Genomic DNA, 14,887 nt, shown 5'->3' with positions numbered 1-14,887 from the left:
TTTTCCTTTTTGTGGTATTCCGCACCTCTAAAGGTTTGAAGTTGAAATACATTTCTCCTGCAAACTGCAGCCTACCCACAATCATAAACAAATTACACTCTCTGTGTCAACATTTGAAACCAAGTCACTAAATCATAACGTGCTGGGATGGAATTGCAGCCCCTATCATCTACCACTTACTGCTATCAAAGCATATAACCGGATTAGTGGGAAACAGCTGTATTACTCATACATTTAAGCTCTTTCAAACAGCAGGTTTTCTTTCGGCAACAAAGCACAGCACTTCAGATAAGAAAAATGCAAATCCCAGAGGAAATCATGACTTATTAACCCCTGGCAATCTTTACATGACTTAATAGTCCATTCAACCTCTTTTCCCTGGAAATAAATGCAAGAACTATATTAAATCAGTAGAACTAATGTATTTTAACACATCTACTTTTAAGCTTTTTGTTCCCTAGGATTTCTCCATATACCAGGCATGGTTCATTAAATCATCCTGTCACTTTCTAGAAGTGATTGGCATGAGCTTAAATCTGTGTCTCTCAGTTGTGGGCATGAATCATCGTACATATGGGTTTTGTGGGACAACATCTTGGCAGAGGTTAGCAGTAAAACAGCTCTCTAGTTACTCCAAACCTCATTACTAAACGCTGCATGGTTATTAAAGCTAACAAGCCATAAAACAACTGTTGCTTACTTGGCCAAAAGATCCAGGGGGAAAGAAAATTTGTAGATAACTTCCAGTTATTGCTAGTGTTCATATATCCATCCTCTAATTTGTATCAACTGAAAATTTTCACCTAGCTTTTTGGACTTTTTATTTAGCTAATGATGTCTAATAGCAGGTTACTTCAAGAGACAATGTCCTTAAGCAATAACATGAAACATATTGAATAAATCTACATTTCTTCCACCTAGAACAAAATGCTTAAGTCGATATTTTGGGGTCTGAAGAAAGCACTGGAGCTGGACTTGATTTAGACATGCTGGCTTTGTTATGGAATATTCCGTGATGAATAATGATCATAGAATCATAGAATCATTCAGGTTGGAAAAGACCTTTAAGATCATCGAGTCCAACTGTTAACGTAGCACTGCCAAGTCCACCACTAAACCATGTCCTTAAGCACCACATCTACATGTCTTTTAAATACCTCCAGGGATGGTGACTCCACCACTTCCCTGGGCAGCCTGTTCCAGTGCCTGATAACACTTTCAGTGAAGAAATTTTTCCTAATATCCAATCTAAACCTCCCCTGACACAACTTGCGGCCATTTCCTCTTGTCCTATCGCTTGCTACTTGGGAGAAGAGACTGACCCCCACCTCGCTGCAACCTCCTTTCAGGCAGCTGGAGCGAGCGATAAGGTCTCCCCTCAACCTCCTCTTCTCCAGGCTAAACAACCCCAGTTCCCTCAGCTGCTCCTCACAGGACTTGCTCTCTAGACTCTTCACCAGCTTCCTTGCTCTTCTCTGGACACGCTCCAGCACCTCAATGTCTTTCTTGTAGTGAGGGGCCCAAAACTGAACACAGTACTCGAGGTGCAGCCTCACCAGTGTCGAGTACCAGGGGACGATCACCTCCCTGCTCCTGCCGGCCACACTATTTCTGATACAGACCAGGATGCCGTTGGCCTTCTTGGCCACCTGGGCACACTGACGGCTCATACTCAGCCGGCTGGTGACCAGCACCCCCAGGTCCTTTTCTGCCAGGCAGCTCTCCAGCCACTCTTCCCCAAGCCTGTAGCACTGCATGGGGTTGTTGTGACCCAAGCGCAGGACCCGGCACTTGGCCTTGTTGAACCCCGTACAATTGGCCTCAGCCCATCGATCCAGCCTGTCCAGATCCCTCTGTAGAGCCTTCCTGCCCTCAAGCAGATCAGCACTCCTGCCCAACTTGGTGTTGTCTGCAAATGTCCTGAGGGTGCATTCGATCCGCTCATCCAGATCATTGATAAAGATATTAAAGAGAACTGGCCCCAATACTGAGCCGGAGGGAACACCAGTTGTGACCAGATGATCTTTTGTGTATCACTGTATCTCTGGATGATCCTCAGATCATTTAGAAAAAAGAAAAATGAGATTATTTTAAAACTAGACAAGAATTAATGAACCATTTGTCTTTTAACACAGTACCTAAACCTAATAAATCATCAAGCTTTTCACCAAAGTATACAAGGAAGAATAAGTGGGAAAAATCTAAGCAGTAAAATGAAGAATTTAATATTTGAATAAAGATGAGATCTCAAGACTTTCTAAGAAATCCTCCTACATGAAAGTCATGTATGTAATTTTCAAAGATCTAACTGAATGATCAGGATAATGATCGTTCTAACACATTGTTTTACTTCAAGTGTCAAAATATCTAAACGCGACATAAAAATAAAGCAACGTACATGAAAACAGTACAGAAACTAATACCAAATTTGCAATGGATGAATGCTTTATAAAAGGCCTGTGTATATGCTTTTGTGAATAACCTTAAGGACAAATAATACTGAGTGTGATAATATATCACCTTCTTAAGCAGTGTCACTTCTGGTGCTTAACTTTGATTTGAGACTTTGGTTGGACTGTGGAAAAACTGAGCAATCTAAAGGAAAAAAGGGAAAAACCCTAAAAAAAGATCAAACTTCCGTGTTCACTTCTCTTGCTTAAAGAATGCCTTGTAGTAGTACAACCATTTGTTTCCTATCTATAGCATACGATTCCCTTTCTGTTGAGAAATAAAATGTCTGAACATAAGGTCTTCCACAATTCTAATATGCAAGTCATCCGAACACATGAAAATATAGGTTATACAAAAATAACTGCAATACTGAAAGATCTAATGTGGACTTTTAAATTATAAGTTCACAACACAAAATAGCACTTTATAAAAGATTTAGACATGCCATCCTCTATTATGCATATTTCTGTGAGTGTTGCCTTCCTCTGAGGATGAACACAGCGCAACCAAAAAGTCCTCTTCGGTTCTGCAGTCAAATATCTGATGTGTGCCTCTGAAGTTCACTCAGAGAAGAAAGGTCCTTACATACTGTAAGTTACAAATGACTCGGAAAATGTACTGTAGAAAATATTCAAAGATTTCTAGTTATTTTTCCGCACAAATGCCAACCTTGGGGCCTTGCTAGAATAACACTGAAGCTTAGCTAATAAAATACCCTGAGCCTAAGGAAGGCTTAGTATTAAGATACACTATTTCTGTTCAGCTGGGAACAAATGAAAGAAAGAGTTTGGAAAGCTATGTAAATCAGGAAGTAGTGGAGGTCCAGATTTTCCAGTGGTGAAAGCTGGCACAGCTCCACTGAACACAGTAATCAATTTCCAGCAGTTTAGGATTACAATCTTTGTTTTTTTAAAATCAGTGAACCTAACAACAAGGTTTCAACTCTCTAATGTCATTACAGAAAAGCTTACTTCCTTTAATAATAATAATAATAATAATAATAATAATAATAATAACATTAGTTCCTTTTTTCACTGCAATTTAGACTAAAGAAAATGGTCTAATCCACTATTAAAAACTTTAACAAAGGAAATTCCATTGTGAATAAAAGCTTCTCTCTACTACGTGGAGAAAGGTCTAGCTAGACTGACAGCAAACGACGAAGCAATAAGTGGTGTTCAAAGTGATTTCTGATGGTGATATTTCAGGTCTTTCTCCCTGCAGGCTGGCTACAACACATCTGCAGAAGTTGAAAATTACCTCCAAAATCATTCCAGTTACTCACCATGCAGGATGCCTCTTGTCATTAAGAGTATGTCAATGTTCCCATCCTAAATCCTTAAAATCAAAGCTCTACAGTTCAACAGCTTAATAAAAAAAAACAAAAAAGCCTTGCCCAAGGCTAGAGCATGACATCTAAGGTGTCAGTCTGAAAACTGGAAGTTGCCCATACTATATTCCCCCTCCCCAAATCTATTTTATTTTGCCTTCAGCTTTCTTGAAAACCAGGAATTCACACTTTAAATTCCGGGCAAGTATTAGAAAGACTAAAATGCCATTCAAAAAAACCCCCAAAACTATTTTAAAGAACTATTTAAAACTCTGTTATATGGAAACAGAAGTTTTAAGTCTGGTAGTCAAGTTTGAAGTGTAGTAATTACAGGTAGTACTAAAGTTTCAGATCATGTTCTGAAAAATCTCAGATGCTGAAAAGCCAGCATCACCTTCATTTGAAAATCCTTACAATTCTACCCTCCTCCTAACAATCCGCTGACCTGCACATCACATACGTTGTCTCTGTATGCATAAAATATGTGGATTTTTAAGTTTCTTCATGGATTCTCCCCTCTATTTTAATACATATTATGCGAAAAAATTGCTTTGCTACCCACGAAGTTGCTAACTGTAGAACTTCTCAGCAACACCTCTTTGGCGGGTTAGATGTATGGCTGTACATGTTCTGTCATCATGCATCTATCAACACAAGCAACCCACATATCTGCTGTATGGGAGAAGGAACTTCCCCCTACCTCCTCTGTATCATTTTATCTCATACCACAATATAAAACCAGGGAACCACCAATTATTTCAAGAGAATTGGCATATACCAGTGAAATTGATGATGTGCTACACAGACCAGAATAATAGCTTGGAAAGGAGAATTTGGCTACACAGACGTTTGTTTAAACAACTTTTGCCCTTCACTCAAATGTATAGGTAGCAACAAATCTAGGAATTTCATTATGTGTTACAAGACAACAGGAAGCCAAATGTGGCATTTTGCAATATATTTTAAGTCTCTTAGCAGCTTAACATTCAAGTATCTCTTATCCAGTAGTTTGCTTATGGCTTTGTTGACAATGCAAATTTTGTGAAAAGAACAGATACTCACTGACACTACATTCACAAAGTCGTCATCAGACAAGGTCTCTAACATCTCAATGACGGAGGTGCGTATTAGTTTCAATGTCAATCCACTGACACTCCCGCTCCTAACAGAAATCCACAAGAAAACAGAAAAGTTGAATTTAACAAGTTTTATTTAAAATGTACAAAGAAAATACAGAGCACCAGCCAGCACTCTCACCAACTTTCACACTAAAACTGTCAATAATTCTCCTGAATTCTCCAACTCATCATTAGTGTTATTACATTATTATAATAAAAAATTATGTCCAAAACTGGCATTCAAAGCCCCAGTCCTGTGGCTCAGATGAAGTCATAATGGTACATCATTTCCTCATTTTCACTTCAAGAAATCTAAGAGAGCTTACCACCTTCAACCAATGCATTATCTAAACACTTTATACTCCTACACACAGATTTACAGCTTTTAGATTTTCAGATACCCAAATGACAGCTTGTTTGATTCAGAGCAAAACCTAAGCTGAAGTGAAGAAATAATAAAAAACCTCACTGCTAATATGGAAGCACTTCACCACATTTAAAAGCATTAAATGCAAATTCTCCTACTGAGAATTTTTTCAGCATAAAGCAATATTTGACACATCAGGTTCAATGCTTCCTTCAGTCCTTCAACATTATCTAAACAAAGGAAGCCTTGACAAGGCAAAGAGAGAGTTTTTATTAATTTCTTTGCTCACTTTCTATTAATTTTTTACAGTAATCAAACTTGGCGATTTTTAAATATGTACGGTAAAACATTCAAAGTCTACATACGTTCTTATCTTTCAGGCTCATGAAATCATGATTAAATCTACTGTAATGCCTCTAGTCATTTGGTTTTAGGTTTGTGTTTTACAACAAATCTTGGCATGCACATGAGAAATTTTCAATTGATTACTTCAGTAATTAAGAAACTGAAGGCAGAATAATATTAAAATGATTAAAAAACACTTCCTTGTCCCCAGTTTAAATAATTTTCAGGTTTGGTTTGGGCTTTTTGAACAATTTTTTCCTGTGTATTTGTTTTGTTCATTCCAAGATTTGTGATCTTTGCATATAAGGACTTCTTAATCCTCTCTCCATTTTTCAGCATACAGAGATTTGTTCAATATATCTAAGTACTTTTATCCCCCTAATGTCAATATCCAGACATTAAACACTTACGCATCAACTAAAATAAGCATGTCTTTGGGAGATGCAGCTCCTTGGATATACCTGAAATAAATAAAGGGTATGAATGACACAAATCTGAAAACACATTTGTTGCCTGTGGTGGAAGACACTCTGTGATCTCTAAACTAAATCTAGCTGAACCAACAAATCCCCCTGTTATAGCTAGTAGAAAACCACGTGCTATCATTTTCTCTCTTGCTGTGTCTTCTAAGTAAACCTAAGTATAAAACACATTAGCAAAGTCTGGAAGTAGGATATACGGATCAAAATTCACTATTTTCAGATGTCAATAACTGAAAAACATGAATGCTATTTCAGAGCTAAAGATCTTAATGACAGATGAATTATTACGTCAGCCCAGTTTACAGAAAAATACTTCAACCTTTGAAAGAATATATTCAACTAGTATGAATGCAGGTATCAATATGCAGTATGCCTTGAGAGGCTTACAGAAAAAAATAAATCATGAGAAACAATCCCACTGTTCTCTTGTCTTTTACCAATCTAGTGATTTTTTTGCTGATCTAAACCACCGAGACATTTTTGTAAACACTTGCAAATGTCTGGAAGAATGGCTCAGTCTAATAATCTGAATTACATTTGATTTTGGCACAAAATCAAAGTTTTTAATTTCCTTATACCTATTTGGTAGTTATCCTCCTCCTAAAAGGTCTATGTAATGCAATGGTATGATGCACGATAGCGGATACTGCATAACAAGTAGTATGATTTGAAAATTGTTTATTCAGAAGAATTAACTGAGTTTTTAAAAAGAAAATAGCAAAATCTATAAGTAAGGACTATTAGAGATAAATAATCAGAAAAATTTGTCTTTACAGTCATATCTAGAAAGTAAGTGATGTATATACATCAGTCCTTTGAAGAAAGCTTACCATGGTCTTCTGCGAACATCATACAGATCTATCTTGTTTGGAGTTCGACTTTTATCTACCCATGGGGAAGCTAAAAATGAAAAAAAAAATTGTATAGTATAAATTAAAAACTTTATCTTAAGGATTTTAAATACAATAATATAATAAATTAATATCACAGGTTTTGCACTATATAAATACCAACATTTGGTATGGCTAAAAATGAATTTCTGTAATCTGTTTTTGATTATATGAGCATACAATATAATTAAATAAAACTATATAACACGTTAAAGGGCCAAGTTGTGTTGTAGAAACAGTTACTGAAAATAATTGATGACTGACTTCAATGGAACCAGAATTTCAAGCAAAGTACTTTGTAAAGTGAAAAAACTTTTTTTTTTTTACAAGAAAGTACATAATTTTAAAAAGTTATAAGTTAATTAATGTTGTATGCAATAACACTGTACTGATCTAAAGCTCAGTTATGCATCTACAAAATTATATGCTGACATGAGAGCTTTACCTAAAACCACAACTTAGAAAAGTAACATGAAAGTATCATGTTTTCTGAAAATAAAATGAGATGGAAATATTCATGTCTCTGTAAAGAAAATGCTAAGATTAATAACCTTTTGCAAGTATTTAATCTAAGCTTTACCATAATTTTCAGCAAGGGTAGGAATCTTTCTTTTCCTTACTGAAAAACAAAATGAGCCTTTCAAAAATATTTGACAGCTTAACGAACACAAATAAAAATGTGAAAAGTTACATGAAATGAAATAATGTTCTGCAATTTGCTCTCTCATTGTATGCCAACAGCTTTGGCGGAGCTACTTCCTGACATTAATCTTTTTTCTGTCTAGGAAATAAAGAAAGATATAGACAACTCCAGGATTCTTCCTGAAAAAGCATTTAACTAAGACAAATGGGACAAATTATGATACATCTATCCATGAATATAAAAGAAGCCACCAGCTTAGAGTAGCTGCTTATTTTTTATTTTCCTAAATGAACCCTTTCCTAAGTGACTACAACCTGAGTTGGTACATCAGTTACCAGAACATTTAAACTGAGCATAACCCACAGGACATTTATCAGTATACATTTATCAGCCACAGAAAATACTGCTTATTGTTGCACACCAGAAGAACCTCAAACTCTGCACCAATATTGTCTATGATCTCACACTAGACCAACTGACAGGTCCTTTGCAACCTGAAGGGATAAGGGTCTTTGAGATTTCCAGAAATGAGGGAATAGAATTTTTGAGACTGGTATATGTGAAATTTGTAGCTTAAGTACCATTACTTAGGTATGCACAGGTTAAATTCACCAGTATTTTATGAGCCTGAAGCTGTGGTTAGCACATGTTCAATCATGGACTTTTTGTGTCCGTCCAGGTTAACCCATCCATTGGAACTCCATCTGAAGAATCCATCCTTGAAATGCATTCCCTCAGACTTGCAAAATCTGCATCCAATGTACCCACCAACACTGCTATACCTTTGCCCAAACTTTCGCTCTTTCCACTGACATCCAATATAAGGCTATGCCCTATCAAATCTCTCCCTCTTAATCAACCCATTATCTTGCACAGTCTTCATAAACAGAGAATTATCTGAATGTATGTATCTGGATTTATTTCAAAACAACAGATAAAATGTAATTTACACTGCTAGAGTGATAATAACTTAGCAATTTTCACTAAGAAGTGAATTGAAACTTTTCTTTTTTTAATGTAATTTTTTTCACACAAAAGATAATTCCAACTCCTTAACTGCATTCTCCAAAGCAAACAAATGGTGGTTCAAGGAGAATTTCAATGCAGGAGCTGAAGAAAAGTGCTACTAACATCATCATATTCTGCTGTAACAGTGGATACTGACATAGTATCAGAGCTACAAATATACATTAATGTAATACCACCTAACAGGTAAGCACATCACTTCCTTGAGGTCAACACCTGCTGCCTGGACAGAACACACTTCAGAACTGGGCCTTTAGACCAAATATAGTGTGGCAAATCTTTCAGAAACATGAAGAGGCAAAATTAATACTAACTTAAAGTTGTGAGGAAACACAGAATAATAAAATTCGAAATGCCTGAAACTTTACCTATTTCCAAAAGCACCAAAAGGCAAAAGTTGTTTTTTTTTTAACTGGAATACAAACCAGAAAAGCACTTTTTAATTTTTTTTTTTCTTTTCTTTCCCTCTCTTTATGGAGAGAATGCTCAAAACTTCTACTTGAGACAGAGTAAAAAAAAGGATCTGAAGACAAATCTTTCCAAATCGGTCTTCAGAGGAGGTCCTTGTATTAAGGCTTGAGCAACTCAGCTTTGCACTCAGTTCTACCACAGTTTTTCAGTCATTTCCTGGATTGCAACAAAGTTCAGTCTGTCCCTTTCTGGCTACATCTATTAAAAGTTAAGTTAAAAAAAGCACAGTGGAAGGGAAGACATTCACTAGTATTAGACTAAGACCTATTACAAAGGTCCAGTTATACACAAAAGAAACTGTGAATAAACCACTCGGCACACTACTTACAGTCCATCTAATCCTTTTGGAGATTACTGTGAACAGTAACACTTAACATTGTTTTTCATTTTGGGAGACAGACTGAGTGGCAAACACAACAGCTAAATTCTACTTCTCTTTCACTAGCTTGGCCCTTTCACTATGAACAGTCCTGGAAAGATTGTCAGCAACTTCAGAGAGATTTGGAGAAGGTCTTTAAAACCAGTACTTCTTACCATGCCATTAAACCAGTATTTTCTGTGCCCCATGTCAATAAGTTTCTTTTTCCTAGTTAATATATTATCTTCTGTTGAGACAAATATAACAAGCACCTACGTGCTTAAGTTTCTGTGTGAGGAAATTTTTCCGGGTTTATGCTGTGACTACAAAATTCTTCATCAGATATGAATGGATGGTGGATCATACAAACACTAATTAAGAAATATAATGTTTACTGAGAAAACTAGTTCTATTGATCTTTATGATGGCTTCCACAACAGTTTACATAATCTAGTAGTAAGTCTCTGCATGGCTAAACATAAATAAGGACTCAGCCCTTAGTATCTAAAATTTCATTCACACCAAAGAAGTGCTAAATTCCCTCTTCAACCTCAAGAATTAACATGACTAAATTACTCATTCATCCTAAACTCTCTCTGGATTAACACTTTTAATTTTAGATGGCTTTGAATGGTCTCAAATCTATTCACTGGTTTTGGTAACATTCTGAGTATTTAAGGATCTTATTGAAACTGCTACTACTAGGAAACTGAAATTCCCTTAGGACATCTGATCTCCAATGATCTACTTTTAATTTACCCTGATTTCATCTTTTAAAAAATCATTTTTTAAAAGATGATAAATGCTCTCTATGCAAAAATAAGTAATTATGTATTTATAATTATACAGGAAATAATTAGAAGGGATGGAGATCACTGAAAAAGGCATGCATTGCCTTGGTCCATATACAGAAGACACTATAAAGCCATTTGAGGAAACTGGCTTACATCTTACTGACAAAAGATTATATGTTCTAAGATGAAAGCAAAATGAAATACACAAAAAGATGATAACACATTTTCCTAAAAAACTAAAATTGAAGATGAAGGATTTTGAGATTTACAGTTTTATTTATATAACTTATTGTTTAAACCATGCATTTTAATCAGATGCCTTGGAACCTGGCTTATCGAATTCTTGAAGAAGTCAACCTCACCATTTCATTGTTGCATACTAACGTCTATGTCCACGCCACACAGTTTTCTGTTGCATACGTTATGCTTTAGTAATGTTCTCCTTTGATGATTTTCTTGTTTGGCGTATGGTTAGATTCGACATTTTATAAATTAGTCATTGGATTTGATACACTACCCACTTCTGCTGTTTGCACTATGGAGATACAGGCCTGGCTATATTTCAAGCAAGATTAAGGCATGCTTTTCTGTTATTTCTGCACATGTGGAGTGGAAATCCTGAGTTTTTTTGATGTTGTGGTTCAAGCCCAGCTGGCAACAAAGCACCATGAGGCCACTCGCTCACTCCTCCCCGCTGCCCCAGGAGTATCAGAGCTTGAGGAGAAGAGGTACAGAAGCAACAAGATATTTTGTTGGGTTTTTCTTGATGTTGTTGTTTTTCTTTTTCTTCTGTAAAAGCAAATTCTGGAGATTTCAATTTGTATCATAAAACCACAGAGATGGTATGAACTTCAGCATGAAGGTATGGTGGCCTCCTGGCTGCAATTTCATTTACTCACTAGAAATAACGCATTATCCTGTAACTGGGTGGATCTGCTTGCACAACTACAACATTCAGGAAATCAGTTTTTTTTAAAAAAATGAGCCACAATTAAACCTATTGTAAGATTTTCAATATCATGAGTATGGTTAGATCCAAATCATATCAGCCCATGTCCTTTCCTCCCAGATTTCAGTGAATAAAGGAAGTGAACCATGTTCAGAAAATCTTATTTCAATGTAAAAAGTAGAACTATCCACCTTATGCACTAATGGCACTAATTGATACTTTATAAGCTGCATTACTGGAAAGTGTTTTGGGCTTTGTTGTTTTTTTTTTTTTTACTTTAAAGGCTCTTTTAAATGTTGAGTCGTTAACAGGAGTTGACAGCTATAAAATATAAAACCTTTTGTAAAAAAAACAAAAAAAGGTGAAGTTCTCAGTTTTTCAAGGCTTTTGATTCATTTTGTATAGATTTTTTAGGCCTTCCAGTCTCTTAGTATCTGCTTCAGTAATGACTTTCTCTGGAGAGTTCAATATCATGGCCGCAACACTATTGCTTGCTGTTAATGGTTAACGCAAGAGCAGCTGTGCACAGCAAGTCCTTCATTTGGAGAGATACCATTTTATTTTATTTTATTAGAAATTGATTTTTAAAGCTTTTCCATTATTAATTTGTCTAAGCAGGGAATGCTCCAGTAGCTGAGTGAGACCTGCTTCACTGAGATCTGGAAATAGGTACAAGATTTTTGAAAAAAAAAAAAAAAAAATTTATGAGGGGGAAGAGAGAATACTAGCTCTTCTCTACCTATATTTTTAACCCAAGAATTTTAAGACTTTAGGGACAAATTTATTTTTCTGGATAACCAGTGCTGCAGCATTATCTTTTCTTTATCTGTGAAATTCTCCATTTAACACCTTGTAAGCCCTAATTACATGGGAATATCCTATTAAAATACTGGCATGAGCAGTGTAAAGAGACTTTTCACTAATTAATTAAATTTCCCATCATATTATACTTATTTATTATATAGATAAACAAAGGAAGGCTAAGTACAAGGCAAGTCTACAGTAAAAGGTAACAAATACAACAGTTCTTTTCACTGTACTCTTCAGCACTGATATTCCAAAGATCCTGAGATTAATACACCTGCTGATGTTTAAAAAATGCTATGAATTTAAGTATGAGTTAATGAATATAATAACACACTGAATCTTAAAAAACCTCTGTGTTACACATATTCCTGGCTTGAATCCCTAACCTTCAGAAGATCACTGAAGAAGTCATGTTATCTCTCTATAACTGTTTCTTTTATCTGCAAAATGAGGACAGTGATATTTTTATTACTTTTAATCCAGAAAGTGTTTTGGGGATGAAAATTAAGCTGTGTGTTATATGCCATGCAGTATATATAAGCCCTGCAGTATAGCATAAAATAATCTAGAGGTGTTTGAGAACATGAAGCCTCCCAGAACAGGACTGAAGAACCTTGTAGTATAGAGGAAACAAAACAGGGTCTAGTGCTGTCCATTGGGAAAGGCTGCGAGCATGTGTTGTCCCTTCAGTCAGACCATGGGGCTGACTAAAGGATGCTAACAAAACTCTGACTTGTTCCATTTACTAGTACAGACATACCTTTAAAGCTGAGGGAGCAGATGAGCATAAGAAACACCTGTATGCATGATTAAGACATGCTCAGATGTGCTTAAAGTAAGAAATTAAGATTATGTAGACATTCAGTTTCAAAATTACAGCCTTGTTCAATATCTACTAATCTAGCTAAGAAGGACTTGAACTTCACAGATACTTTGCAACTTGAATTCAATACTTCTCAAGTAAACAAAGTCATAACAGGACTGCCAATATCTCAAAATGCTACTTCATGTTTAGTTCACCTGGAAGTCTGGTAAAGAGTTGGTCTCCTTAGGAAACATTATTTTTCTTCCCGAGTATGAAGTTCCTAATGTTCACCTAAGAAGCTGGTATTGGAGCACTTTTTACTGGCTTTCCCGTAGTTGTATGAGCCTGGACAGAGCCAAAACAAAGCCCTGCTGTACCCGTTTCCTTCTTTCTCCCATCCTTCTTCTTAGACATAGGTAAGGTCAGATGAGGATGACAAATATGTATGTCTAGGTCATGTGATAAGAAAAGGACCACCGAGCCACAGGCTGGAGGCTGTTTTTTCCTCTTTGAGAAAACCAGAGAGAAATCACAGAGTTATGCAGCGCTTTGGGAGAGTGGAAGTTGCCAGACATACTGTTTCGTGAAAGCAGGTTTTAAGTTCCCAAAGCCCCCTGTTAAATCTCCAGATGGAAGTGGGAAGATGTGGAACATTTTGGAACAGTACAGTATTTATTTCTTTTTCAGTTTTTTTTTTATTATCAATTGCCTCAGCTTTTCTGATCTTGACCAGGTGCAGCACATTGCCACCTTCAGCACACTGCAAACCAAATACTGTCACACCGAGTCTAGGTTCAACAATTCTCCATAAAAGATACTGAATCTATTCATGCATCTTCATCATAAAACCCACTAACTGGAATCTGAGACTATCCATATCAGTATTAACCTTTCTAGTATTACACTGTGGCAAATATGATTTAGTATACTTCCCCAAGAGAGCTGAGCCAGTGTTGCTGACCAAACAGTTTTTCATTACTAATCATTCATCTAAATCAAGTGTGTGTTCTCATTTGAGTAATCCTTTGCAGCCAAACTTTCTTAAGTGTATCTATTACTAGAACTAGAAAGTCTTCAATATCACATTTAACTGCAAATAAATGTCTGCTGTCTGCAGTCCAAAACAGAATGCATCCTTTATTAAGGATCTTAGACTTGCAAAAAAAAAAAAAAACAACAAAAAAACCCAGAGAGAGGTGGTATCTGGCAAAAGCCACATAAATACAAAGTGTTCTTTAAATTTGTTTAATTAGTGATTGCTACAGTGAAAATAATATGCTTCCCATTGCAGTATTTTAATGAAACATTGATTAACAATTATAATCCTCATTGCCTCTATAATTAAGAAGGATTTCATGATTGAAAGAGGAACTGGTTGGTTTGTACCTACACTTCCAAGTAGCCTGCCAAAAAATTTGATATTAAATTGTTCTTTCAGATAGCTGCTTTCTAAAACCTAGAAGTAAAATTAGCTGGGTAGATGCCTCACAATATGTAAGTAACTTAATATCTGTCAAACCATATTAAACTACTTTAATTAAATTAATTTATTTTTGTGTAACAGATTTGTCCACTGCTCTGTGGTTAATTATAAATTAGATCTGCAGTCTGATCTATATTAAAGTACCTTTCTGTCTACATGGAGTCAATGAAGTTCTACTTGTGCAAGCCCACAGGGAATGGATTCAAGATTAAATAAATAAGTAAATAAATAATTTTTCAAATTTCTGCCACCAAAGAAAAATCTCTTTGGAAACAATATTATAAAGGAAAAACAAAACCTGACCTATGTTACAATTCTAGGTGGCCCTGCCTCAGTAGGCGATCCAGGGGACTTCCAGAGGTTCCTTCCAACCTCAGTCATCCTGCGATTCTGTGATTATTGTCACTTCTTCTTACCTTTTAAAAAGGCATCAGAAATTCTGTATTAGATAGTCCATATCTGGTGAATGAGATACATTCTTCCAGAATATTCATCCATTTCAGGTGTCTGACTGGAGTATCTTATCCTCTGAGGATGACCATATTTCCCCTTTTCTTTTAAAGCATTT

At 35.9% G+C, this 14,887-nt stretch overlaps 1 protein-coding gene across 5 annotated transcripts in view; it reads right to left on the bottom strand.

Annotated features, from left to right (window-relative positions):
• The window catches only part of CACNA2D1 (calcium voltage-gated channel auxiliary subunit alpha2delta 1), a 431,292-nt gene that overhangs the window by 107,346 nt on the left and 309,059 nt on the right, over window positions 1-14,887 (bottom strand). For all 5 annotated transcript variants that reach the window (XM_075024734.1, XM_075024736.1, XM_075024735.1 and 2 more), the window contains exons 8-10: window positions 6,924-6,993; window positions 6,022-6,072; window positions 4,844-4,943 (exon numbers count right to left, since the gene is read on the bottom strand). In XM_075024734.1, coding sequence (XP_074880835.1) covers window positions 4,844-4,943; window positions 6,022-6,072; window positions 6,924-6,993 — 221 coding nt within the window. The remainder of the gene's footprint in view (window positions 1-4,843; window positions 4,944-6,021; window positions 6,073-6,923; window positions 6,994-14,887) is intronic.

This window comes from Buteo buteo, chromosome 4 (genome assembly GCF_964188355.1).
Source record: "Buteo buteo chromosome 4, bButBut1.hap1.1, whole genome shotgun sequence".
Classification (NCBI taxonomy): Eukaryota; Metazoa; Chordata; class Aves; order Accipitriformes; family Accipitridae; genus Buteo; species Buteo buteo.
The sequence above is the reverse complement of the archived record's forward strand: the minus strand, read 5'-3'. Positions and strand labels throughout refer to the sequence as shown.